Source organism: Nycticebus coucang, chromosome 12 (genome assembly GCF_027406575.1).
Source record: "Nycticebus coucang isolate mNycCou1 chromosome 12, mNycCou1.pri, whole genome shotgun sequence".
In the NCBI taxonomy this organism is placed as follows: Eukaryota; Metazoa; Chordata; class Mammalia; order Primates; family Lorisidae; genus Nycticebus; species Nycticebus coucang.
The window spans coordinates 108,629,586-108,654,995 of record NC_069791.1 but is presented as its reverse complement, the minus strand read 5'-3'; the positions used below and the strand labels follow the sequence as shown (position 1 = coordinate 108,654,995).

The 25,410-nt window shown below is 43.7% G+C and overlaps 1 protein-coding gene across 1 annotated transcript in view; it reads left to right on the top strand.

Moving 5' to 3' along the window:
- The window catches only part of LOC128562067 (uncharacterized), a 152,631-nt gene that overhangs the window by 58,025 nt on the left and 69,196 nt on the right, over window positions 1-25,410 (top strand). The window contains 7 exon segments of the mRNA XM_053556665.1: window positions 10,931-11,111; window positions 18,013-18,224; window positions 19,814-20,002; window positions 20,412-20,551; window positions 21,299-21,461; window positions 21,569-21,655; window positions 25,242-25,379. Coding sequence (XP_053412640.1) covers window positions 10,931-11,111; window positions 18,013-18,224; window positions 19,814-20,002; window positions 20,412-20,551; window positions 21,299-21,461; window positions 21,569-21,655; window positions 25,242-25,379 — 1,110 coding nt within the window.

Sequence of the window (25,410 nt, the reverse complement as noted above, 5' to 3'; positions counted from 1 at the left end):
CTTCCTTTTCTAGTTGCTTAAGATGTTCTATTAAGTTATTGACTTCCTCTCTTTCTGTTCCCTTGAGGAAGGCTTGCAATGCTATAAATTTCTCTCTTAGCACTGTCTTTGCAGTATCCAACAGGTTCTGATAATTTGTGTTTCATTATTGTTTTATTCCAAAAATTTGGTGATTTCCTTCTTGATCTCATCTATGACCCAGCTGTCATTTAGCATAAGGTTATTTAGTTTTTTGTATGAATCATGCAGATACCTGTTATTGGTGAGTTCAACTTTTATTGTGTGATGATCCAAGAAAATACAAGCAATGATTTCTATACTTTTAAATTTGCTGAGGTTGGACTTGTGACATAAGATGTGATCAATTTGGAGGATGTTTCATGGGCTGATGAGAAGAATGTGTATTTAGTTTTGTTAGGATGAAATGTTCTATAGATGTCTGTTAAATTCAATTGTTATTCGGTGAAGTTTAAGTCCAAAATTTCTTTGCTTAATTTCTTTCTTTTTTTTTTTTTTTATTGTTGGGGATTCATTGAGGGTACAATAAGCCAGTTACACTGATTGCAATTGTTAGGTAAAGTCCCTCTTGCAATCACGTCTTGCCCCCATAAAGTGTGACACACACCAAGGCCCCACCCCCCTCACTCCATCCCTCTTTCTGCTTCCCCCCCCATAACCTTAATTGTCATTAATTGTCCTCATATCAAAATTGAGTACATAGGATTCATGCTTCTCCATTCTTGTGATGCTTTACTAAGAATAATGTCTTCCACTTCCATCCAGGTTAATACGAAGGATGTAAAGTCTCCATTTTTTTTAACGGCTGAATAGTATTCCATGGTATACATATACCACAGCTTGTTAATCCATTCCTGGGTTGGTGGGCATTTAGGCTGTTTCCACATTTTGGCGATTGTAAATTGAGCTGCAATAAACAGTCTAGTACAAGTGTCCTTATGATAAAAGGATTTTTTTCCTTCTGGGTAGATGCCCAGCAATGGGATTGCAGGATCAAATGGGAGGTCTAGCTTGAGTGCTTTGAGGTTTCTCCATACTTCCTTCCAGAAAGGTTGTACTAGTTTGCAGACCCACCAGCAGTGTAAAAGTGTTCCCTTCTCTCCACATCCACGCCAGCATCTGCAGTTTTGAGATTTTGTGATGTGGGCCATTCTCACTGGGGTTAGATGATATCTCAGGGTTGTTTTGATTTGCATTTCTCTAATATATAGAGATGATGAACATTTTTTCATGTGTTTGTTAGCCATTCGTCTGTCGTCTTTAGAGAAAGTTCTATTCATGTCTCTTGCCCATTGATATATGGGATTGTTGGCTTTTTTCATGTGGATTAATTTGAGTTCTCTATAGATCCTAGTTATCAAGCTTTTGTCTGATTGAAAATATGCAAATATCCTTTCCCATTGTGTAGGTTGTCTCTTTGCTTTGGTTATTGTCTCCTTAGCTGTACAAAAGCTTTTCAGTTTAATGAAGTCCCATTTGTTTATTTTTGTTGTTGTTGCAATTGCCATTGCAGTCTTCTTCATGAAGTCTTCCCCCAGGCCAATATCTTCCAGTGTTTTTCCTATGCTTTCTTTGAGGATTTTTATTGTTTCATGCCTTAAATTTAAGTCCTTTATCCATCTTGAATCAATTTTTGTGAGTGGGGAAAGGTGTGGGTCCAGTTTCAGTGTTTTACATGTAGACATCCAGTTCTCCCAACACCATTTATTGAATAGGGAGTCTTTTCCCCCCAAGGTATGTTCTTGTTTGGTTTATCAAAGATTAGGTGGTTGTAAGATGTTAGTTTCATTTCTTGGTTTTCAATTCGATTCCAAGTGTCTATGTCTCTGTTTTTGTGCCAGTACCATGCTGTCTTGAGCACTATGGCTTTGTAGTACAGACTAAAATCTGGTATGCTGATGCCCCCAGCTTTATTTTTATTACTAAGAACTGCCTTAGCTATACAGGTTTTTTTCCGGTTCCATACAAAACGCAGAATCATTTTTTCCAAATCTTGAAAGTACGATGTAGGTACTTTGATAGGAATGGCATTGAATAGGTAGATTGCTTTGGGAAGTATAGACATTTTAACAATGTTGATTCTTCCCATCCATGAGCATGGTATGTTCTTCCATTTATTAATATCCTCTGCTATTTCCTTTCTGAGGATTTCATAGTTTTCTTTATAGAGGTCCTTCACCTCCTTCGTTAGGTATATTCCTAGGTATTTCATTTTCTTTGAAACTATGGTGAAGGGAGTTGTGTCCTTAATTAGCTTCTCATCTTGACTGTTATTGGTGTATACAAAGGCTACTGACTTGTGGACATTGATTTTATATCCTGAAACATTACTGTATTTTTTGATGACTTCTAGGAGTCTTGTGGTTGAGTCTTTGGGGTTCTCTAAGTATAAGATCATGTCGTCAGCAAACAGGGAGAGTTTGACCTCCTCTGCTCCCATTTGGATTCCCTTTATTTCCTTGTCTTGCCTAATTGTATTGGCTAGAACTTCCAGCACTATGTTGAATAGTAAAGGTGACAGAGGACCTGCTTAATTTCTTATTGGAGGATCTATCCAACACTGCCAAAGGGGTGTTAAAATCTCCAACTATTATGGTGATGGAACATACTAAATTGGTCATGTCTATTAGGGTCTCCCTTATAAATTGAGGAGCATTCTGGTTGGGCGCATAAATGTTAATAATTGACATCTCGTCATGTTGAGTGTTTCCTTTAACAAATATGAAGTGACCATCCTTGTCTTTCCTTACTTTTGTTAGTTTAAAGCCTAGTGTATCTGCAAATAAAATTGCCACCTCTGCTGTTTTCTGATTTCTGTTTGCCTGTATTACAGATGCCCATCCCTTAACCCTGAGTCTATATTTATCTTTTAAGGTAAGAAGAGATTCTTGTATGCAGCAGATATCTGGCCTGAGTTTTTGTATCCAGTCAGCCAATCTGCACCTCTTAAGAGGACAGTTTAAGCCATTCACATTAATTGAGAGTATTGATAAGCCTGGTAGTATTTTGGGTGTCAAGTTTTTTGAAAGTCTAGTGGACACTTTTCTTTCTTTCTTTCTTTCTTTTTTTCAGTTTTTGGCTGGGGCTGGGTTTGAACCCCCCACCTTCAGCATATGGGGCTAGCGCCCTACTCCTTTGAGCCACAGGCACCGCCCCCAGTGGACATTTTGAATCTTTCCACCACTGTGGAAATTTCTTCAACATGTATATGTAATTAAGGTATTTAACTTCTCTGTCATAAATGAAGCTCAATTTAGCTGGATACAGGATCTTGGGTTGAAAGTTGTTTTGTTTTTAGATTGAAGGGCGATGACCATCCTCTTCTGTCTTAAAAAGTTTCAGCAGAGAAATCTGTAGTCATTCTAATATTCTTCCCCTTGTAGGTTATGATTTTCTTACATCTGGTTGCTTGCAGGATTTTCTCCTTCATGTTAACTTTGGTGAAGTTAATTACAAGTGTCTAGAAGATGCTTTATTTGGGTCGAGTTGTGCTCGGGTTCTCAAACTGTCTGCTATCTGAAGTTCAGTATCTCTTGCCATGCTTGGGAAGTTCTCCTCAATTATCTCTTGGAGTAGAGCATCTGGGCCTTTCAGACCATCCTCTTCTCCTTCAGGGATTCCTATGAGGTGAATGTTTGCTCTTTTGGAGAGGTCCCACAGTTCTCTCAGGGAATGATCCATTTTTGCTCTCCATGTCTCATCCTGTTTGAGTGTTTGGGAGCGTTCAAAAGCTTTGTCTTCAATGTCTGAGATCCTTTCTTCTGCCTGCTCCATCTGTTACTGAGGGATTCTACTGTATTGCTCAGATCTTTGAGGGCTGCAAGTTCTTGCCTCAATGTGTCAAAATCTTTGGTGATTTTGTCTTTGAATTCATTGAATTCTTGAGACAACTTTTGAATTACTAGTTGAATTTCTAATTCCATCTTTACCTCCATTCTGTTAATCTTATTTGCAATCCAAATTCTGAATCTAATTTCTGACATCTCAGCCATTTGTTTATGAATGGGATCTTCTGTTGTGTCTCCTTTGTCATTCCTTGGGGAAGTTTATGTACTCTGATTATTCATGTTGCCATAGTTTTTCCACTGATTTCCCCCCATGATTATTTTTCACTGTTTGGCTAGAGAAGCTGAAATTTGTTTCCTTGGAGTCCCAGCTTGTCACAGCAGGGGTGATGCAAATCTATCGATCCTCTTTCTCAGCTCAGCCCCCGATATTCTGCTTTATTGGGTTATTTCTGGCCATTATTTCTCCCTCTGGATGGGAGCCACTGTCGAAAGCTGGCTTCAGTCAGCCATCTTGCCTCCCTCCCCCTTTTAATTGTTTTTTATTGCAGGTAAACATATATGTAGTATATAATAAAATTTACTATTTTAACCATTTTTAAGTGGCATTTTTAAGTTCGGTGGCATTAAGTGCATTTACTTATGCGAATGTCACCACCATCATCTCCAGAATTTTTCATCTTGCAGAAGTGAAAGTCTAATTCCCCATTCCCTGATCTTCACTCCCGCAACCATTGTTCTACTTTCTGTTTTGTGGTTTTGTCTATTCTAGGTACCACATGCAAGTAGAATCATAAAGTATTTGTCCTTTGGTGATTGGCTTATTTTATTCAGCATAATGTTCTCAACATTCATGTTATAGCATGTGTCAAAATCTCTTTCCTTTTTAAGGCTGACTAATATTCCATTGTCTATATACTGCATTTTAGTTATCTGTTCACCTGTCAATGGACACCTGGGTTGTTTCCACCTTTTGGCTATTGTGAATAGTGCTGCTATGAAGATGGGTGGACACATATCTGTTTGATGCTTTTAATTCTTGCAATTGATTTCAGTTCTTTTGAGTGCCTACCCAGATGCATAATTGCTGGACCATATGGCAATTGCATTTTTACTTCTTTGAGGAAACTTCATACTGTTTCCTGCAGCAGCAGTACCACTTTACATTCCCACCATCAGCATGCAAATATTCTGATTACCAATACTTATGTTCTGTGTGTGTGGGGTGTTTTGTTTGTTTGGTTGGTTTTGTTTTTTGTTGTCTTTAGAACAGCCATCCTAATGTGTGTGAAGTGGTTTGTCACTGTGGCTTTGATTTGCATTTTCCTGGCGGTTAGTGATGTCAGGGCATCTCATTTCCTGTGCTTATTGATTATTAGGATATTTTCTTTAAAGAAATGTCTTGTTTAGTCCTTTGTTTTTGAATCAGGATGCTTGTTTTGTTGTTGAGTTATAGAAGTTCTTTAATATGTTCTGTTAACTTCTTATCAGATATATAATTTGCCTTTTCACATTGTTAATAGTATCCTTTGATGCACAGAAGCTTTTAGTTTCTGATGTGGCACAATTTATCATCCTATATGTAAGAAATCATTGCTAAATTCAATGCCATGAAGCTTTTCATCAGAGTTTTACCTAAGACTTTGATAGTTTTAACTCCTATTTTTCAGTGTTTGAGTTGATTTTTACACATATACATGGTATAAGGTAATCATCCACCTTCATTATTTTGCATGTGAATGTCCAGTTTTCCCAACAACATTTGTTGAAAAAACTATCCTTTCCCCATTGGGCTTGGCACCTTTTTGAAAATCTTTGAGCATATGTGCAAGGGTTTATCTCTGAGCTATCTGTTCTATTTCAGTGATCTGTCTGTCTGTGTTTTGGCCATACTTTGGTGTTTTGATTACTATAGTTTGGTGACACATCCAACTTTGCTCTTCTTTTTCAAGATTATTTTGGTTATATGCGGTCCTTTGAGAAGTCATACAAGTTTTAGGTTAGATTTTCTTATCTCTGGAAAAAAAAAAAAAAGAAAGAAAGAAAGAAAAGAAAAGAAAAAAGAAAATTCCACTGGGATTTGTTAGGAATTGCATTACATCCACAGATTCGCTTTGGGTGGTATTGGCATCTTCGTGATATTAAGTCTTCCAGTCTGTGAACGTGGGATGTTTTTCTATTTTATTGTGTCTTCTCTAATTTCTTTCACCAAAGTCTTGTAGTTTTTAGTGAACTAATTGGTTGAAATCTTTTGCCTCCTTGGTTAAGTTTATTCCTAAGTATTAATTTTTAAATGATACCAATACTACATGACTACATAGTCCTTGTAGAAAAATAAAATATTTAAAATAAGGCTAAAATTCCATTTGACAGGTACCATACCCAGTCCTGGTTCTTTTCCCAGATGCCCAGAGGGAGCCATGGTTATATTCTGGGGCAGGGGAGATGAGAAATTTATCTCTCTATTTGCTGTGTGGGCCTGTCAAAAGCACTCAGTTTTGTTTGACTGTTACTGTGCATCCTTCAGCAATGGATCTTGGAGAACTTTTTGTGTCATTTTGGTAGATATCTGTTCCATTCTTTTAAACAGCTGTATCATGGTCCATGTGATGCTGTGAGTCTTGTTTTGGCATTTCATTCTTGGTGGTTTCTGGCAGTGTATGCCTAAAGATCCTTGAGGGTGCCTCCCTGAGCACATGCATGACAGGGTCTCTGCGGCAGGAGTCATCACGCGGAATTTCTGAGTTGTAGAATTTGTGTATGTTTAATTTTCTGGCTTTTGCCAATTTGTCCTCCAAAATATTTGTACCAATCTCTCGCGCCCTCCCGCCCCCATCCAACCATGTCCAAGATAGGAGTTTCCAGGTTCTCACCAATAATTGATTCCCAGCATTAGAAAATATTGATGCAGGTGGTAATGATATCTGATTGTTTGAATGTGCATTTCTCAAGATATTACCAAGCAGTATCTCTTTGTGCACTGATTCTACATTTTTATTTTCCTTTCAGTGAATTACTTGCCATTGGGAAAATACTAAGTGGCTTGATTTTTTTGATTTCTAGGAGTTTTTTTTTTTTTTTTTTTTGAGATGGGATCTCAATCTGTTTCCCAGGCTAGTGTGCCATGGCTTCAGCTTAGCTCACAGCATCCTCAAACTCATTGGTTTGAGCAATCCTCCTACATCCCAGCCTTCCAAGTAGCTAGGACTATAGATATTTGCCACAATGCCTGGCTTATTTTTCAATTTTTGGTAGAGATGGGGTCTTGTTTTTGTTCAGGGTCTCAAACTTCTGAGCTCAAGGGATCCTCCTGCCTTAGCCTCCCAGAGTGCTGGGATTACAGGCGTGAGCCAATGCCATGCCCAGCTGATTGGTAGGAGTTCTTTACATAATTTTAGTGTATGCATCATGTTACTGTTCTAAAAATTGAAAAATTTCTATTTCTTGGAAACATCTGGCCTCAAGTGTTTCAATGAAGTGATCAGGATCCAGTATTAAGCATTTATGCCAACCTCTTAAAGTATGGCAGGGGTTGTGCTAGGTTCTGGGGGACAAATTTAAATAAGATGATCTTTATCCTTGAGACGTGTATGGTGAGTAGGCGTGGGAAGGGCTAGTAAAATTATGAACCACTTATTGCCAGGCCACGTCAAACTCTTTGCTTGTATTATCATTTAATCCCTGTGAGATATATATTATCCATCCTCATTTTATAGATGAGAAATTGGGTAAAGGAACTTCTCCTGGGTCATGTAGCAGAATGAAATTATATCCCTATAGGCTCTTAACCTCTTGGTTAGACTGGACTGAGCTAGAATTAAGTTACTATGAAATATTTACTAAAAGATCTGTCAAGAGGAGAGAACACTTCCCAATTTATCCTATGACTCCAATATTATCGTGGTATCAAAATCAGAAAAAGACAACATGAAAATACTACAGACCATTATTTCTTATAACATGGATGCAGAAATGCCCAAGAAAATACTAGTAATTGAATCCAGCAGCATATACAAAGGATTCTACACCATGACCAAGTGGGCTTTATCTTAGGAATACAAAGTTGGTTTAACATTTGAAACATCAAACAGTGTAATATACCATGTTAATGGATAAAGGGTAAAAAGCACATGATCATCTCAAGACATAGAGGAAAAGCATTTGACAAAATTCAATGCCCTTTCATAATTAAAAATGAAATACTCAACAAGCTAGGAATGGAAGGTCACTTTCTCAGTTTAATAAAGGAATCTATGAAAAACCTCAGTTAATATCATATTTAATGGTGAGAGGCTAAGTGTTTTCTCCTAAGATCAGGAACAAGACTAGATACCTGCTGTCACTATTTCTGTTCAATATTTTAGTGGAGGTTTTAGCCAGAGAAATGCAGCAAGAAAAATAAATAAAAGGCATCCAGGTTGGAAAGGAGGAAGTAAAACTTTTTTGCAGATAATATGATCTTGTAAATCAGCACATTGTATCCCATTAATGTACATAGTTATGATTCAATAAAAAATTAAGAGAAAAAATATGATCTTGAATACAGCAAACTCTAAAGAAACAGAAAGTACCTGTTAGAGCTAATAACCAAGTTTAGCAAAGTTGCAAGATCAGCACCCAGGAATCAGATGGGTTTCTAGTAACAAACAACTTGAAAATGAAATTAAGAAAACAGCTATATTCCCAACAGCATCAAAAAATAATAAATACTGAGGGGTAAATTTAACAAAAGATATACAAAGCTAGTACTCTGAAAACTGCAAAATTTATTGAAAGAAATTAAAAACCTAAATAAATGGGAAGACATACCATCTGTTTCGATCAAAAGACTTGTTAAGATGACAATGCTTCCCAAATTGATCTGCCGTTTCAACAATCCCTGTCAGTCTCTGTTAAAATTCCAACTGCCTTTTTTGTAGAAATTGATGAACTGATCCTAAAATTCATGTGAAATTGCAAGGGACCCAGAATAGCCAAAATGGTCTTTAAAAAATAATAAAGTTAGAGACTCATACTTCCCAATTTCAAAAGTTACTATAAAGATATAGTAATCAAAACAGTATGATACTAACATAGAGATAGTTATGAGACTGAGGGAGTAGAATTGAGAGTTCAAAAATAAACCCTTACACAGTTAGTCACATACAACATAATGACATTTTGGTCAACAACTGACCACATAGACTGAGGTAGTCCCTTAAAATTATTAATACCGTATTTTCCCTGTACCTTTTCTAAGTTTAGGTATGTTTAGATACACAAATACTGGCCACTGTGGTAACGGCTGCTTACAGCATTCAGTACAGTAATGTGCTGTGTGGGTTTGTAGCCTGGGGACAAAGGCTGTGTCATATAGCCTGGGTGTGTAGCCGGCCAGACCATTTAGGTTTGCATAAGTATGCTGAATGATGTTCGCACAACAGTGAAGTTGCCTGAGTGACACCTTTCTCAGAATGTATCCCAGTCATGAAGTGATACATGACAGTACTTATAATAAGTTAATGGATTTTTTTTTTTTTTTGCAGTTTTTGGCCAGGGCTGGGTTTGAACCCACCAGCTCCAGCATATGGGGCCCGTGCTCTACTCCTTTGAGCCATCGGCACTGCCCCTAACTTAATTGATTTTTGACAAGGGTGCCAATGTATGAGGGCTGTCCAGAAAGTATCCGGCCACTGTCAATACTAATTTTTTAATAGAGCATGGCTGGACAGCCATTTTAATTAAGTGAGGGAAAGAATTGTGTTTTTAACAATTGGTTAAACTGGATCTTCAACCGAGACAACTGGATATCCATGTGCAAAAGAATGAAAGTGGACTCTCCTATTTTACCTTAAATACAAAAACAGACTCAAAATGGATCATGGAATTAAATTTAAGGATGAACACAATAAAACTCCTAGAATAAAATGTAAATTTTACCTTGAATTAGGTAAGGGTTTCTGAGATATCATACCCAAAGTATGATATCTAATGACAACAAAAATCAATCGGACTTCGTCACATCTGAAAACTTTTGTGGTTGGGAGGAGATGATCAAGAAAGCGCAATGACAACCCACGGGGTAGACGTGAATGCTTGGCAGTCACGCATCTGATAAGGGGGTGGTGTCCAGGGTAGATGTGAACGTTTGGTGGTCACGCATCTGATACAGGGTGGCATCCAGGATATTGAAGGAATTCTTACAACTCCATTATAAAAAGGCAAATAATCAAATTTCAAAATGTGCAAAAGATTTGAATAGACATTCCCTGAAGAGATATACAAATAGCCAACAAGTACATGAGAAGATGCTTAGCTACCCAAAACCACAGTGAGAGGCCACTTCACTCCCACTAACGTGACTAAAATAGAAAAGACGGGCAAGAGCGAGTATTGGTGGAATGTAGGGAAACTGGAACCCTCACACGTTTTTGGTGGGATTATAAATGGCGCAACTTTTTTTGAAAAATGTTTGGCAGTTCCTTAAAATGTTAAACATAGAGTTACCAGGCTCAATGCCTGTAGCTCAGTGGCTAGGGCGCCAGCCACATACACTGGGGCTGGTGGGTTCAAACCCGGCCTGGGATCTGCTAAACAACAATGACAACTACAACCAAAAAATAGCCGGGCGTTGTGGTGGGCGCCTGCAGTCCCAGCTACTTGGGAGGCTGAGGCAAGAGAATCGCTTAAGTCCAAGAGTTTGAGGTTGCTGTGAGCTGTGATTCCATGGCACTCTACCGAGGATGATATAGTGAGACTATCTCAAAAACAAACGAACAAACAGTGTTACCGTAAGACTCAGCCATTCCACCCCTTGTCAATATACTTTACAGCTGTGACGTTAACTTTGCAACTGGCTTTATCTGCGTCTGTTTTTCTAGTCTGATGGATACCTGGACAGATTTTTACTTTCTCAGGCCAAGCTTTTTTTTTTTTTTCCTTCTTCTTTCTCACCTATATGGTTACAGTGTAAAGAACAAGGGGGTGGAATGCCAAGACCTGTGCCAGGGTGGTGGGCTGGGGCGGATCCTGAGAGCCAGGGAGCTCCCCGCACCCCACCCCGCTGGAATAGAGAGCCAGTGGAGCATCCTAGGCTGGGAGTGGCACAGTCTGATTGGCATCTGGGGGCGGGGTGGGGGCGTCTCCAGTTTGTGCTGCAGGTGCCTGAGAGGCAGGTGGATGGCCGTGCACAGCTGTACCACTCAAGCCTCCTCCAGCCGCATGTGGAGAGCAGCACACACCTCAAGGTGCAGCACAACGGGCGGCTGCTCTTTGTGGCAGGCGGGCAGTGGAAGGACACGTCGAGGGCCACCCTATGGAAGTGGGAAGGTGAGTACAGGCTGGGAGCCTCCCTGGTTAGCAGCCCAGATGACCAGCCTCTAGGCATTTTCTATAGCCATCCCCACTACCTAGAACACCTTTTCCTTTTGTTTGCTGGGCTAAAGCTTTAACATGTCCCATGGCACTTATAATTTCATCCTAATTTGTAACCTCTGGCAATCCAGCCCCTGACGCTTCTTCAGCCCTGACTCACCCTACTCTCCTCATCCTGTAGCCTCCCAGGCCCCTTTCTCTTCCCCAGGGCCTTTGCACTTGCTTTTCTTTTTTTTTTTTTTCTCTTTTTGCACTTGCTTTTCTTTCTTCCTGGAAAAGAGTTTCTCTCACTTTAAAAAATGGATTTACCATAGTTTATCCTTGAATTAGTTTTTTCAATTGATTTTTAAATTTTTCTTTTTTTTTTGTAGAGACAGAGTCTCACTTTATGGCCCTCGGTAGAGTGCCGTGGCCTCACACAGCTCACAGCAACCTCCAACTCCTGGGCTTAAGCGATTCTCTTGCCTCAGCCTCCCGAGTAGCTGGGACTACAGGCGCCCACCACAATGCCTGGCTATTTTTCGGTTGCGGTTCAGCCGGGGCTGGGTTTGAACCCGCCACCCTCGGTATATGGGGCTGGCGCCTTACCGACTGAGCCACAGGCGCCGCCCTGATTTTTAAATTTTTATTAAAATACTCTCTTAAAAAGTGAATGAGCTGAGTGAGATAGCTTACACCTATAATCCCAGCTACGAAGGAGGCTGAGGCTGGAAGTTTGCTTGAGACGATGAATTTCAGACAGCCTGGGCAATATAGCAAGACCCCCATCTCTAAAAGAAATCTTTGAAATTAACTGGATGTATTGGCATGAACCTGTAGACCCAGTTCCTTGGAAGGCCAAGGTGGGAGGATTACTTGAACCTAGGAGTTTGAGGCTGAGGTGAGTTACAACTGTATCTGTGAATAGCCACTGAACTGCAGACTGGGTGACAGAATGAGACCCTACTTCTTTAAAAAAGTGAATTAGTAGGCTGGGTGCGGTGCTCACACCAGTAATCCTAGCCCTCTGGGAGACCAAAGTGGGTGGATCTCCTGAGCTCAGGAGTTTCAAAGCGGCTTGAACTACAGCAAGACCCCATCTCTAAAAAATAGCTGGGCTTTGTGGTGAGCGTCTGTAGTCCTGGTTACTAGGAAGGCTGAGGCAAGAGGATCACTTGAGCCCAAGAGTTTGAAGTTGCTGTGAGCTCTGACACCACGGCATTCTACAGAGGGCAAAAAAGTAAGACACTGTCTCCAAAAAAAAAAGTGAGTTAGAGTATGAATTGGTAATTGTTGAAGTTGGGTTTGTGGTTACATGGGAACTTATCATACTATGCTCCCTGCTTTTGTATGTACTTGAAATATTTTTAAAAGTTAAAGTTTAAAATAAGAATGAATCTTCTGCTTCACATCAGAATACCTCAAGTCTTGATCAAAATAGCAACCTCTAGGTTGGGCATAGTGGTTCATGCCTTTAATCCCAGCACTCGGGAAGGCTGAGGCAGGAAGATAGCTTCAAGTCAGGAGTTCAAGACCAGCCTGAGCAAGAAAGAAACCCCATCTCTACTAAAAATAGAAAATTTTATTTCGTTAATTTATTTTTTTTTGAGATGCAGTCTCACTGTGTCGCCCTGGTGTCACAGCTCACAGCAACCTCAAACTCTTGGGCTTAAGCAATCATCTTGTCTCAGCCTCCCAAGTAGCTGGGACTACAGGTGCCCACCACAACGCCTGGCTATTTTTTAGTTGTAATTGTCATTGTTGTTTGGCAGGCCTGGGCTGGGTTCGAACCCGCAAACTCTGGTGTATGTGGCTGGCACCCTAGCCACTGAGTTACAAGCGCTGAACCTAAAAATAGAAAATTTTAGCTAGATGGTTGTGGCAAGTGCTTGTAGTCCCAGCTACTTGAGAGGCTGAGGCAGGAGGATTGCTTGAGCCCAGGTGTTCGAGGTTGCTATGAGCTAGGCTGATGCCATGATACTCTAGACCAGGCGTCCTCAAACTGCGGCCCGCAGGCCACATGAAGCCGTGTGAATTATATTTGTTCCCGTTTTGTTTTTTACTTCAAAATAAGATATGTGCAGTGTGCATAGGAATTTGTTCAGAGTTTTTTTTTTAAACTATAGTCCAGCCCTCCAACGGTCTGAGGGACAGTGAATTGGCCCCCTGTTTAAAAAGTTTGAGGACCCCTGCTCTAGACTGAGAAACAGAGCAAGACTCTATTGCAACAACAACAATAACAACAACAAAAAACAAAACAGCAACTTCAACTCCTGACTTCAACATATCTTCTTTTTTTGCAGTTTATGGTTGGGGCTGGGTTTGAACCCGCCACCTCTGGCATGTGGGGCCGGCACCCTACTCCTTTGAGCCACAGGTGCTGCCCCAACGTATCTTTCTTTTAGCTGTTTCTTCTGCTCTACCTTCTAATCTTTTAAAATAATATAATTGGGAGGCACCTGTGGCTCAGTGAGTGGGGCGCCAGCCCCATATACCGAGGGTGGCGGGTTCAGACCCAGCCCCGGCCAAACTGCAATGTAGAAATGGTGGGGCGTTGTGGCGGGAGCCTGTAGTCCTGGCTGCTCAGGAGGCTGAGGCAAGAGAATCACCTAGGCCCAGGAGCTGGAGGTTGCTATCAGCCGTGTGACGTCACGGCACTCTACTGAGGGTGGTAAAGTGAGACTCTGTCTCTACAAAATATATATATATATATATAAATATATAATCATACTTTTATTTCTTTTTTTTGTGTGTGTGTAGAGACAGAGTTTCACTTTATTGCCCTCGGTAGCGTGCCGTGGTGTCACGCAGCTCACAGCTACCTCCAACTCCTGGGCCTAGGCCATTCTCCTGCCTCAGCCTCCCGAGTAGCTGGGACTACAGGCGCCCGCCACGCCTGGCTATTTTTTTGTTGCAGTTGCATACTTTTATTTCTTTATTTTTCTCTTTTAGGTATACTCCATAGATTTCTTACTGGAAAGGATGAGAATTTTATTCTTACTCTAGTCCTTTTCAAATATTTTCAAAGGGAAGAGGAGCCCTTCATCCTCTTAAAAGAATTATATTTTGTTAACATTGAACATTTACATAATTATGTCTCCATATATGTCTACCATAGCTGAGGCACCTAGTATGCTAAGATCATAACTTTTTGTTTTTCCATAAGTTATAATTGTCTTTTTACCCCCTGTTGGATTAGCTTTCTATTTTTCTCCTACCAATTATTCCCAAAATGTTCAGTGACATTGTAAACCTCTTCTCCAAATGATCAGATGTATCAGATTGTTTATCAGCTTCGTTTAGTTCTGACATTTTTCTTGTATACCTTCTTCCTGGGGTCTCTGTCGTTCTGTTCCAAAGCAGACTAGTGCCGCTGTGGTTCTGTGGTCTCCCTTCACCATCGTGCTGGGAATTCCTTTCACGCCTCCTCTGGGTCACAGCCCCGGTTCCTTGCACCTCTGCCATCCTTCTTGATTTATTCCTTTACTCTAATGGAGCATATCTTCCAGTAGCTTCCAGAGAGAGGATACATGGAGGTGTATTCATTTCTAATAAATTACCACAAACTGGGTGGCTTAACACAACAGAAATTTATTCCCTCATAGTTCTGAAGGCCGTAAGTCTGAAATCAAGGAGCCAGTAGGGTCTTGTTCTCTCTGAGACCCTGACTAGAATCCTTCCTTGCCTCTTCCTAGCTTTTGGTGGTGGCTGTTGAAGATTGGTGTTTCTTGGTTTGCAACTGTGTCCCCCTAGTCTCCCCGTCTGTTGTCACATGGCATTCTTCCTGCATGGGTGTCTGTGCTCAAATTTGTCTCTTCCTATAAACATACGGATTATTTTGGTTTAAGGGCCCATCCTTCTTCAGCATGACCTCTTCTTACCTAATTATGTCTGAGGCAATCCCATTCTCATTCTTAGGTACTGGGCATGAAGACTTCAACCTACCTTTCTAGGGGACACGATTCAACCCATAACAGAATGTAAACACTTTAAGACTCTGAATCTTTAAAATGTCTTCATTCTACCTGGGTAATGTGGTTGAGTAGAGAATTTTAGGTTGAAAATCAATTTCCCTTAGGATTTTGAAGTCATTGCTCCACTATTGTTTCAAATTACTTTGGAGGACTGGTGCTGTTTCTGATCCATCATCCTTTGTATGATACTCTTTTCTCACTGTCTTAGAAGCTTTTAGGAGCTTCACTTTATTCCCAGTGCCATTAATTCTCATAATGATGTGCCTGGTTGTAAATCTATTTTCATCCTTTGTACAGGGCTCTTAGCTGAGCCCTTTTGATTTGGAAACATGTCATTGAAGTCTGGGCAATTTTCTTGTACAATGTCTTTAATACTTTCTTTCCTTCTGTGTTTTGTAATTCCTATTTGTCAGATGCCAATTCTCAGAAACTGAGCCTCTAATTTTCTTTACTTTTTTTTCTTTTGTTCCATTTCTTTATCTTTGTTCTCTTTGATGACTGATTTTTCTCAACTTCATTTGCCAGCCCTTTTAGTGACATTTTTATTTTAGATTACCTTAATTTTTTTTTCTTTTTTTGTTTAGCAGGTCCAGGCTGGGTTTGAACCCACCAGCCCTGGATCATGTGGCCATTGCCCTAACCACTGAGCTACAAGCACCCAGCCAGGATTACTTTAATATTCAATAGTTCAATTTTGTTCCTTTCTATGGCATATTGCTTTATAAATACATTATCTTCTCTTATTTTTCTGAGACTATAAGTTACAGAACTTGGCCGGACATGGTGGGCTCACACCTATAATCCTAGCACTCTGGGAGGCCGAGGTGGGTTCGAGATCAGCTTGAGCTCAGTGGTTAGAGATCAGCCTGAGCCAGAGTGAGACCCTACCTCTACAAAAAAAAGCTGGGCATTGTGACGGGTCCCCGTAGCCCCAGCTACTTGGGAGGCTGAGGCAAGAGAATTACTGAAGCCCAAGAGCTGGAGGTTCTTGGCACTCTACTGTGGGCCACAAAGTGAGATTCTGTCTCAATTAAAAAAAAACAAACCCAAAGAGTTATAGAAAAAGTTATAGAAATGTTAGAGAACTTGGGGGATGGTGGTAGTAATCTGCTTCCTCTGAGCTTTTTTTAAAAATTAAGACCTGAGCATGTGTTTATGTTTGAATCAACTACTCAAAAATTTGTTACCCTGTTTTAAAACAAGATAACTATGTTTCTGCTTGAGAACTTAATTAAAATCATCAGTTTAGTAGACTATGGGGTCCAATATTTTGGAGCAGATATTTAAAGCTTTGGTTAACAAAAACTTATCTCCCTCAAACCATTTTATAAAATTTAAGAGTAGCTAACCAAAGAGGGACTTTGCCTAACAATTGCAATCAGTGTAACCTGGCTTATTGTACCCTCAATGAATCCCCAACAATAAAAAAAAAAAGAGTAGCTAACCAGATGTTTTTGTGAGGCCTTAGTTTGCCAAGTTCAAGCTGGGATCTATAAAATAAGACAAGATCATTATCACCATGCAATAAACATGAATGAAATAGAAAAAAAAGAATGATCAGCTACTCAAAACTTGTTTGGAAAGAGGCTCTGCATATGTGTGGAGGCATTTTTTGACTTGTGGGCTGGGGACCTGGCTGTCTTGGGGGCCCCTGGGATCCATATATGTGGACCTTTTCTTTCCCTTCATTTTGTCCTTCTGTGGAATAGTCTTATCCCATTTCCTGTGTGTGCGGGGGGGAGGTAGCAACCAGGCAGGGGACCAGGCTGCCCACCATTCAGCATCTCCTTGCTCCTACCTTGGCGTCTCATTCCTACCCTACCTGTGCCTGGTGTTCCTATAGCTGAGACTCCCTACCTTAGTTTCCCCAGACAGTAAACCTCCCATCTCCAGCAGGGGTGGAGGGTGCCCTCCTTTCATCTTTAATTTAGGTCTCAGCTAACATGTCATCTCCTTTCCTCCATAGAGTTCAGCATTTCTACCTGGGTTCTCATTATGGGTTTATCTGTTTGAGATCTGTCCCTCCCCTCTCCCCTGTCCCCCAGATGACAAGTCCCACAAAGTCAGTGACTGTTCTTGCCTATTTGCTGCAAAAACACTCATCTTGAGAAATGTTTATTGAATTAGTCCTTGAATGAATTGGGTTATTCATTACAAAAGAGGAGAGGGATTCTGTGAGCTAGTTTAGTTAATCATGGGAGAGTTCAAGGCTACATCAAATGTCAACTTTCTGATGATGATGGTGGTGGTGTTATTTACTCTTTAACAAGTGTTTACTTTGTCTTAAGACCCAGTGACTAGTACATTATACCCATTTTACCCATGATGGAAGCGCAGGCTCAAAGAGCTTGCACGACCTGGGACAGGAAAGGTTGTGCTCTGTATCATCACACTCCAGGGCCCGCTTTCCAGTTCTTCCCCGTAATTTTTTTGTCAGTATCTTACTATGAAAAAATTTCAGACATACAGAAAATTAAAAAGAATTGTACAGTGAACAGCACACCCTCGTTCTAGATTCTGCTATTCACATTTTACCCTACTTTCCTTATTGCCTGTATCCACCTATCCATCCTTCTTAGTTTTTGGTGTGATCCAAGTAAGTTGTGGACATTGTATATTTCACCCCTAAGCATTTCAGTGCACATTTCATTAATTGGAGTGAAATGCACAAATCTCCAGGTTACCCTTGGATGAATTTTGACATGTGTGTACAGCTGTGTCATTTGAGCCCCTGTCAAGATTCACAGTGTTACCATCATTCTAGAAAGTTCCCTCATGCCCCGTCAGTCTCAGTTTTGAGATATGCCCATTATGGCTGTGACGAGCGTGGGGACCTCTTGCTCCCCTCTGGAAGTTCCCTTCCTGCCCCACGTACCCGATTCTCCTTTTCTGTCCCTTTGCAGGTGCCGTGAACCTGAATAGTCCGTGGCTGGTGGTCTCTGCAGCTCACAGGCTGTACTGGCCACACAGAGCCACATTCCAAGCTGTCCTGGAGCTGACGCTGGGCAAAGCCTGGACCCTCAAGGGCCTGGTGGTCAGCGTGACCTGCAAGAGTAAGGGCCACAACAGGGAGGGCAAGATCCAGATCTACACGCCCACTACCACCTACCTGCGGGTGAGCAGCGCTCAGCCAGGAGCCCTGCAGCCTCCCCCACTCAGCACCCAGGACAGGGGCCTGTTTCTCTGACACTGAGATCTTCTTCCAATGCATAGGGGAAAACCCAAGGCCCCTAGTCACACATGTGTGATGTTTGGTCCATCTGGTGTTTATAATCATTAGAGTTAGAGCTGCCAAGTGACTCTGGGGAGAGAGGACCTAAAACAAAAACCTGAATTTCCCATATTCCCACTTAGTGGCTGACGGGGAGTGAAATAAAACAGGAAAGCAGGTTGAATGAGATTTTGGCAACAAGTAGACATTAGGCTTTTGCTGAAACCAATATGAAAGCCTCTGGGCCGTGGGTGGGTTTGTAGCGTCTGCTGACTGAAGTGTGTATCTCCACTCGTGTTCGGTGGATTGATGGGGAGTGTTGGGAGAAAACCAAGTGCTTTCCCCAAGGGCATGACCAAGGGTGCTTGGCACACAAACCCTGTCCTGGTGTTGGGAAGCCAGGAGGACCCGGAGGGGAGGTCCGGGCCTGACTGGGGTCGCCTGGGGCCGCCTGGGGCCGGGCAGTCCCCTCTGCAGCTGGGGCTGCGGGGGTATTTCTGGCCATCTCAGGGGCTCCAGGGAGGATTCTGGGCAGCAGGAGTAGGAGGCGCAGTCGTTGGCCAACTAGCCCCTGCCATTGACCCAACTAGAGGGGACGGCTGGCGGCGCCTGTGGCTCAAAGGAGTAGGGCACTGGCCCCATATGCCGGAGGTACTGGGTTCAAACCCAGCCCCGGCCAAAATAAATAAATAAATAAATAGAGGGGACGGCAGCAAGGCCTGGGCCATGACAGCAGAGGTGGCAGCAAGTGTCTGGGTGCAAGAGAAAGGAGACAAATGACGCCAAGGTTTTGTCTCAGGCATCTAGGTGGAAAGAAGAGCCTGCAGCTGAAATGGGGAAGCTGGCGGTGGGGGGTCTTCTGGGAAGATTCAAGAGTTGGTGACTTGGGACAAGGCGTAATGGGGCTCTGGTATTTGGCCAGAGGCTCAAGCAATGCCACATCCCATCTTGGTCTCATCACCTCTCCACTTGTGGCCCCTGAGAGAGCGCTGTGAGCAAGGGACAGCACCAGCAGGGCCCAGGGCACCAGGGGGAGCCTGGCTGGAGCAGTGGGTGCAAGTGCTCCATTTCCCCTCCCCCAGTGTACACAAGACCACGCCCAGCCCTTCCCAGGCTCTGAAGACCATGACAGCAGTGAAAGGAGGGAAGGCCACCTGCCAGCCTGTGCCCTCAGGGGACAGACACTCTCCTTAGTCCCTAGTCACTAGGCATCAGGGATTCCCTCCCAAACTGGAGAGGAGAGAGGGGCGAGGAAGTCAGTGGTGTGTGCTTGTGGGCTGGAACCACTGAGAAGAGCTTTTCCTCTCATCTCAAGGCCCTCTGGGTAATAACCAGCCTGCCTACGCCAGTCAGGACAGGCCTGGCAGAGACAGCATCAGAAGGGTTTGAAGGATGAGTGAGAGTTCATCAAACAGGAAAGAGAAGAAAAGGCTTCCCAGGGGAGGAAATGGGCTGTGCAAAGGCCTTGGTCTCCCTCCCCTGCCTCACTGCAGGTTTCCACAGTGACGGCCTTGGCACAGGGCCTTTTCCATGGCCAGAGTGAACTCGAGTCGCCCTGGAGTGCAGCAGCACAGGGGGAGGTGCGTGCCGAGAACAGCCAGCACCGCAAGATCCTTCACTGCTGGTGGAAAGGCCCCCAGCAGGAGCTGAACCTAACAGCGGCCTACAGGCATGCGGAGTGGGTAAGAGCCGGTGGCCTGTACAGCCAAGACACCCTAGGTCCTCCCTTCATGCCACCAGTTTGGCCTGTGACCTACAGCCTCCCTGCCCCTCAGTTTCTCGATCGGTGAAATGGACCCCAGGCCCATTAGCACAGACTCTGGAGCAAAGCTTGGCATCTTTGAGCTGAGAAGCCCAAGTTCTTTATTCCCCATAAGGTACCTAACAAGATCTGGCATGGCTGGGTGCCGGCCGGATTTTATAGGTTGGTCAGGGTGAGGGCTGCAGCCCAGCTCAGCTGTTCTTCGGTACTTATTCCAGGGGGCAACAGGCAGGCAGTGCAAGGCTGCCCCTTGTCCCCCTGCAAGGCAGGATGGTCAGCTGCATGGTCCCTCTGGCCTATTCCTCCCTTCAGTCTGGTCCTTGTTGCAGCCCCAGAAGACCCACGTGTTGCTCACAGCTCTGAGGACCAATGCTCGGGGCCAGTCTCAGGGTCTGCAGCTGGAGGGCAAGCTGGAGGAGCGAAAGCGAGGCAGGATATTGTACCAGAAGCGGGGGACCCTGTTCCTTAGGTGCGTTGCACCCATCCCCAGATGAAACTCCTGAGGTTTGGTGGCTGCCTAAGTTTCCACTTCCCTAGAGTGGGCCACAGGCCCCCCAGGTGTACAGAGCTGCCAGTCCAGGGCCTGGAGAAAAACCACTACCCACCTTAAAAGCTCCCACATCTCTAGCCCCACTCTAAATGCTGTGCTGGGAAGTCATTTCACTTCCTACAGACATACCCAGTTTAAAAGGCTATTCCCTGTATGCAGGGAACAGCATGAGGTTGGGGGCAGCAGACCTATCCTGGGTCCAGCCTGTGCATTGACCAGCCTTGTAATCCTGGACAAGTCATCAATGGCCAAAACAACAATAACAGAAAAGTAACAACAGTTGTCATTTACAGAGGTCTCATTCATTTGTTCAGTTCATTTGTATTTATTGAGCACCTACTATGCGTCAAGTGCTCTTTAGGGCACATGGAAAATGGCGGAGAACACAAAGGCAGAAACCCTTGCCCTGGAGAAGCTTGCGTTCACTACTCAGATGTCATTTCTGATGGTCTCAGCATGTTATTATTACTTTAGCCCCCTTGCATTGTTGGGAAAACTGAGGTGCAGAGAAGTCTTTTGCCCAAAGTCACATGGCCAGTGGAAGATCAAGCCTGGGTTCCTGTCCCATTCAGTGTGACTCCAGACCTCAGTGCTGTCTGTCTCTTGGGTCTCTGACCCTGCCACCTGCTTTAATGGCTCCAGCCTCTTCTCCTGTCCCCACGCCAGGCACCCCTTGCACCTGCCCATCCCACAGAGCCTCCTGCTGCAGGAGACCTTCACAGCCAACAGGCAACACCAGCGTTACTCCCTGGAGACGAGGGTTGTCCTGAACGGCCGAGAGGAGACCCTGCAGACCGTGGTCCTGGGCCGCCAGGCTGGACACCCCTATGTGAGTGAGCTCTGGGGTACAGCAGGGAATGGAGGAGATCTGGGGAGAGGGCCCCAGCTGCCTCCTGACCTTCCTGCATGCGTGTGTACATGCATTATCCCTCCCAGGTCTGTGCAGGTCTGACACACCCTTACGAAAATAAGGCCATCCCCAGGAGCGTGGAGGGGTGCCTGGTCACTTGGAATCAGCACACTGTAAGTGAGAAGACCCTGGAGACCTTTCCACCCCAGCCCCCAGGGCAAGTTGCCATCATCTGTTAATAGGACAAAGGAAACATTCTCCTGCGTGGGTTCTCTGTTCTGCAAAGTCCCCCCTACTATAATTTGCTTAACAGCCAAAGGCATCTTTCCAAATGCCAACATAATCTTTTTGCTCCCTTGCTTAAAAACCATCAGAGCTTCTCTTGGGATAAAGACCCCAGTTCTGACCCTCCCGCCCCCTTTTGCTGCCTGTATTCACTCATCTGGTCTCTTTTCATCCCTCACCTGCCCTAGGACCTTTGCAAGGTCCTTTGACAGCCTGGAGCCGTCAGTGAGGGGAGGGAGACCGAGGCCTTTGCACAGCCCACTTCTTCCCCTGGGAAGCCTTTTCTTCTCCTTCCTGTTTGGTGAACTCTCACTCAAGAGTAAAGGGTACTGCCTGTTTCTTCCCCGCTGGGGTTCCCTCTGGAGCTGTCACCCCTGCCAGCAGCATTGCCTCCTTTCCTTCTATTTGTCTTTTAGGGGTGAGCTCAAGCACCATCTCTCCTGACTCCCAGGTCACCTCACAAGCAGCCATTCACTCCCCGCCAATACCCTGTACCTTTTGCTCCTAGTACCTGTCACAAATCCAGTTCTGTTTTTTATATGATTGTTCGGTTTCCTCTGCTAGTGTGGAAAACCCACAATTGGTACCGTGTCTATTTTATGAACCACTGTAGCCACAGGGGCTGGTCACATTAGTGCTTGAGGGACAGTTGCCACCTTAACACTATTTACAACCCTGTGTACACCGTGACCCAGAGCAAAGCACAGTAAACCTTTTCTGTAAAGAACCAGGTAGGAGATATTTCAGGCTCTGTGGACCACATGGTCCATGTCACCACAACTCAACTCTGCTGTTGTAGCAGGAAAGCGGCATAGACGCTACCTAAGTGAATGGGCGTGAGTGTGTCCACAGACCTTCTTTAGCAATGGGCTGTAGCATGTTGAGCCCCTGACTTAGAAGGTTTTGGCATTTTGCTTTCTGAGGGTGAGATCTGGTTTTTCCCATGTGACCTTAGCAAATTATTTCGTATCTCTATGCCTCAGTTTCCTCGTCTATAAAGTAGAGGCAGCGGTAGTCACCTCGTAGGCAGTGGCTGTAAGGATTGAAATGTAGCATTATAATCTCTCTCAAGTGCTGAAGGTGTGCCTGCTAGACCCTCATCCAAGTCTTCCTCCTGACTCCTTTGGGAGGAGCAGGCCCTCTGGGAGATGGCTTGCATGCTTCAACCAGCATTTATTGAGCATCTACTATATACCAAGCCCCCAAGGAAGATGGTGGTGGTTTTTCTCTTGCAAGATGGTAGCAGCTTGTGGGAAGGAGGGTGGAGCTGGGCCAGCCATTGAGCACCAAGCTTCACCCTTCTGGGGCCTGTTAGTTAAAAGGAGCAGTGGCCAGACAGAGTGGCTCAGGTCTGTAATCCTAGCACTTGGGAGGCCAAGGCAGGAGGTTTGCTTGAGGCCAAGAATTCAAGACCAGACAGGGCAATAAAACAAGACCTTTCTGCTACAACAAATAAAGTCTTAGTTGAGCATGATGATATGTGCCTGTAGTCCTAGTTACTCTGGAGATTTGATTAACCTGGGCTCCAAATCCCACTGAACGGGAGGGATTGCTTGAGCCCAGGAGTTCAAATTACAGTCAGCTATGATCACACCAGTGCATTCCAAGCTGGGCTACAGAGTGAGATCCTGTCTTTGAAAAAAAAAAAAAAAAATCAAAATCACAAATGGCTCCCCAGAGATGAGGTAGTGAGGTTCTCAGAGCTGAGGGAAGGGGGCGGATGACAGCCTTAGACACCTGCAGGAATGTCTCCCGGGGGTATTTGCTGTTTCTTAAACCGGAGATTGCAGATTGGCGCAGGAGCCAAATCTAACCTGCAGGTGTGTTTTGTTTGGTCTGCTTAGCATTTACATTTAAAAATATCAATTGCCAACATTAGAAATCAGAACATTTTGGGTAAACCCCAGATTTCTGCTGTTCATAAGAAAAAATCAGAAGATTTGATTAACCTGGGCCCCAAATCTCACTGACAATAAACACCAGGCTAGAAATGGTACCTGGTGATCTTTAATTTAACTTAATTTGGTTGTCTACTCTTTCTAAACCTTGTCTGTTTAATGACACACATTTTCCTTCTCTCCTTATTTTTCTTCCTCTGTCTTCATTCTAAAATAAGGCTGTGCATTTCTCTAAAGATGCACACCAATGATAAAGTTCTCTGGTGAGGCATTTTTAACTTCTCTGTCAACACAGATAGAAAAGACGGCAGCTGGGCATGTGGTGGAAGCTAAGTAGTTGTTGAGTGAATTGAAGATGATGTGTAGTTTCCTATTTCTGCTTAACTGAGTACTGCAAACCTAGCAGCTTAAAACAAAATTTGCACGTACTTTATAGTTCTGGAGCTCAGAAGTCCAAAATGGGTCTCAGTTGGCTAAAACCAGGGAGTTAACAAGGTTATATGTCTTCCAGAAGCTCCAGGGGAGAGTTCTTTTCCTGAATTTTCCAGCTTCCAGATGCCACCCGCATCTCTTGGCTCAGGGCTCCTTTCTTTGTCTTCGAAGCCCGCAGAGTAGCATCTTTCCATATCTGAGTCTGATCCTCCTGCTTCCTTCTCACGAGCACCGGTGTGATTACATTGCAGCTGCCTGAATAATCTAGACTCCTGTCCCCATGTGAAGATCCTCAACTTATGGCCAGGCGAGGTGGCTCACACCTGTAATCCTAGCACTTTGGAAGGTTGAGGTGGAAGGATTGCTTGAGCCTGTGCAATAAACGGAGACCCTGTCTCTACAAAAACATAAAAATTAGCTGTGTGTGGTGGTGGGTACCTGTAGTCCCAGCTACTTGAGAGGCTGAGGCAGGAGGAATCCCTTGAGCCCAGGAGTTTGAGGCTCCAGTGAGCTGTGATTACACAGCTGCATTCCTGCTTGGGTGACAGAGTGAGACCCTGCCTCAAAAAAGAAAAAAAATCTGTATGAAAGAAGAAAAACCCCTGACAGATTCTGAACCCAATTAGCAAATTCTCTTTTGCCCTGTAAGGTCACATAGTCACAAGTTTCAGGGATCAGGACATGGACATCACTGGGGAGGAGTATTAGTCTGCCTGCTACGCTGTGAATTAAACAGCCTTTTACTCTAGCTTAGCTTTTACATTGGGGCTTCAGGCTATGACTTGTGGTTTTGCATTCTTCCGAATTCTTATTGAGCACCTACTATGTGCTGGGACTCATGCTGAAGGTTAGGGACACAACAGTGAAAAAAATAGACTGCTGCCAGAACACCCTGGTACTCATATTTGCCCCCTCAAGCCTACCCTGCTAACCCTACCCTGGGGTTCCCACCCCTGTCTGAAAGATTCCACATGTACCTGGCCCTACTTTCTGCTCTGTAAGTTAAAAAAAGGGTGTAGACTGTGCTTTAACCTGTCAATCTTGGGACCATTTTCTCATGACTACTGGGTTCCAAGGGTGGCTTCTTCAGGCACCAGAGATGGGAAGTGACTTCTCTTAGAGCTTCTGGTTCTCACACACCCAGGCTAAGAACAAGGAGGTTGAGGCCACTTTGAAAGTCAACCAGAAAGTCACGCTGCACTTAAAGGGCTTGCATCATGACAGATCTCAGCACGGAGAAATCTGGCACAGCCTGGCCCTGGCTATGGCTCATTCCTACCAGGTATGGTCCCCAGCTTGGGCAGACCCTGGTT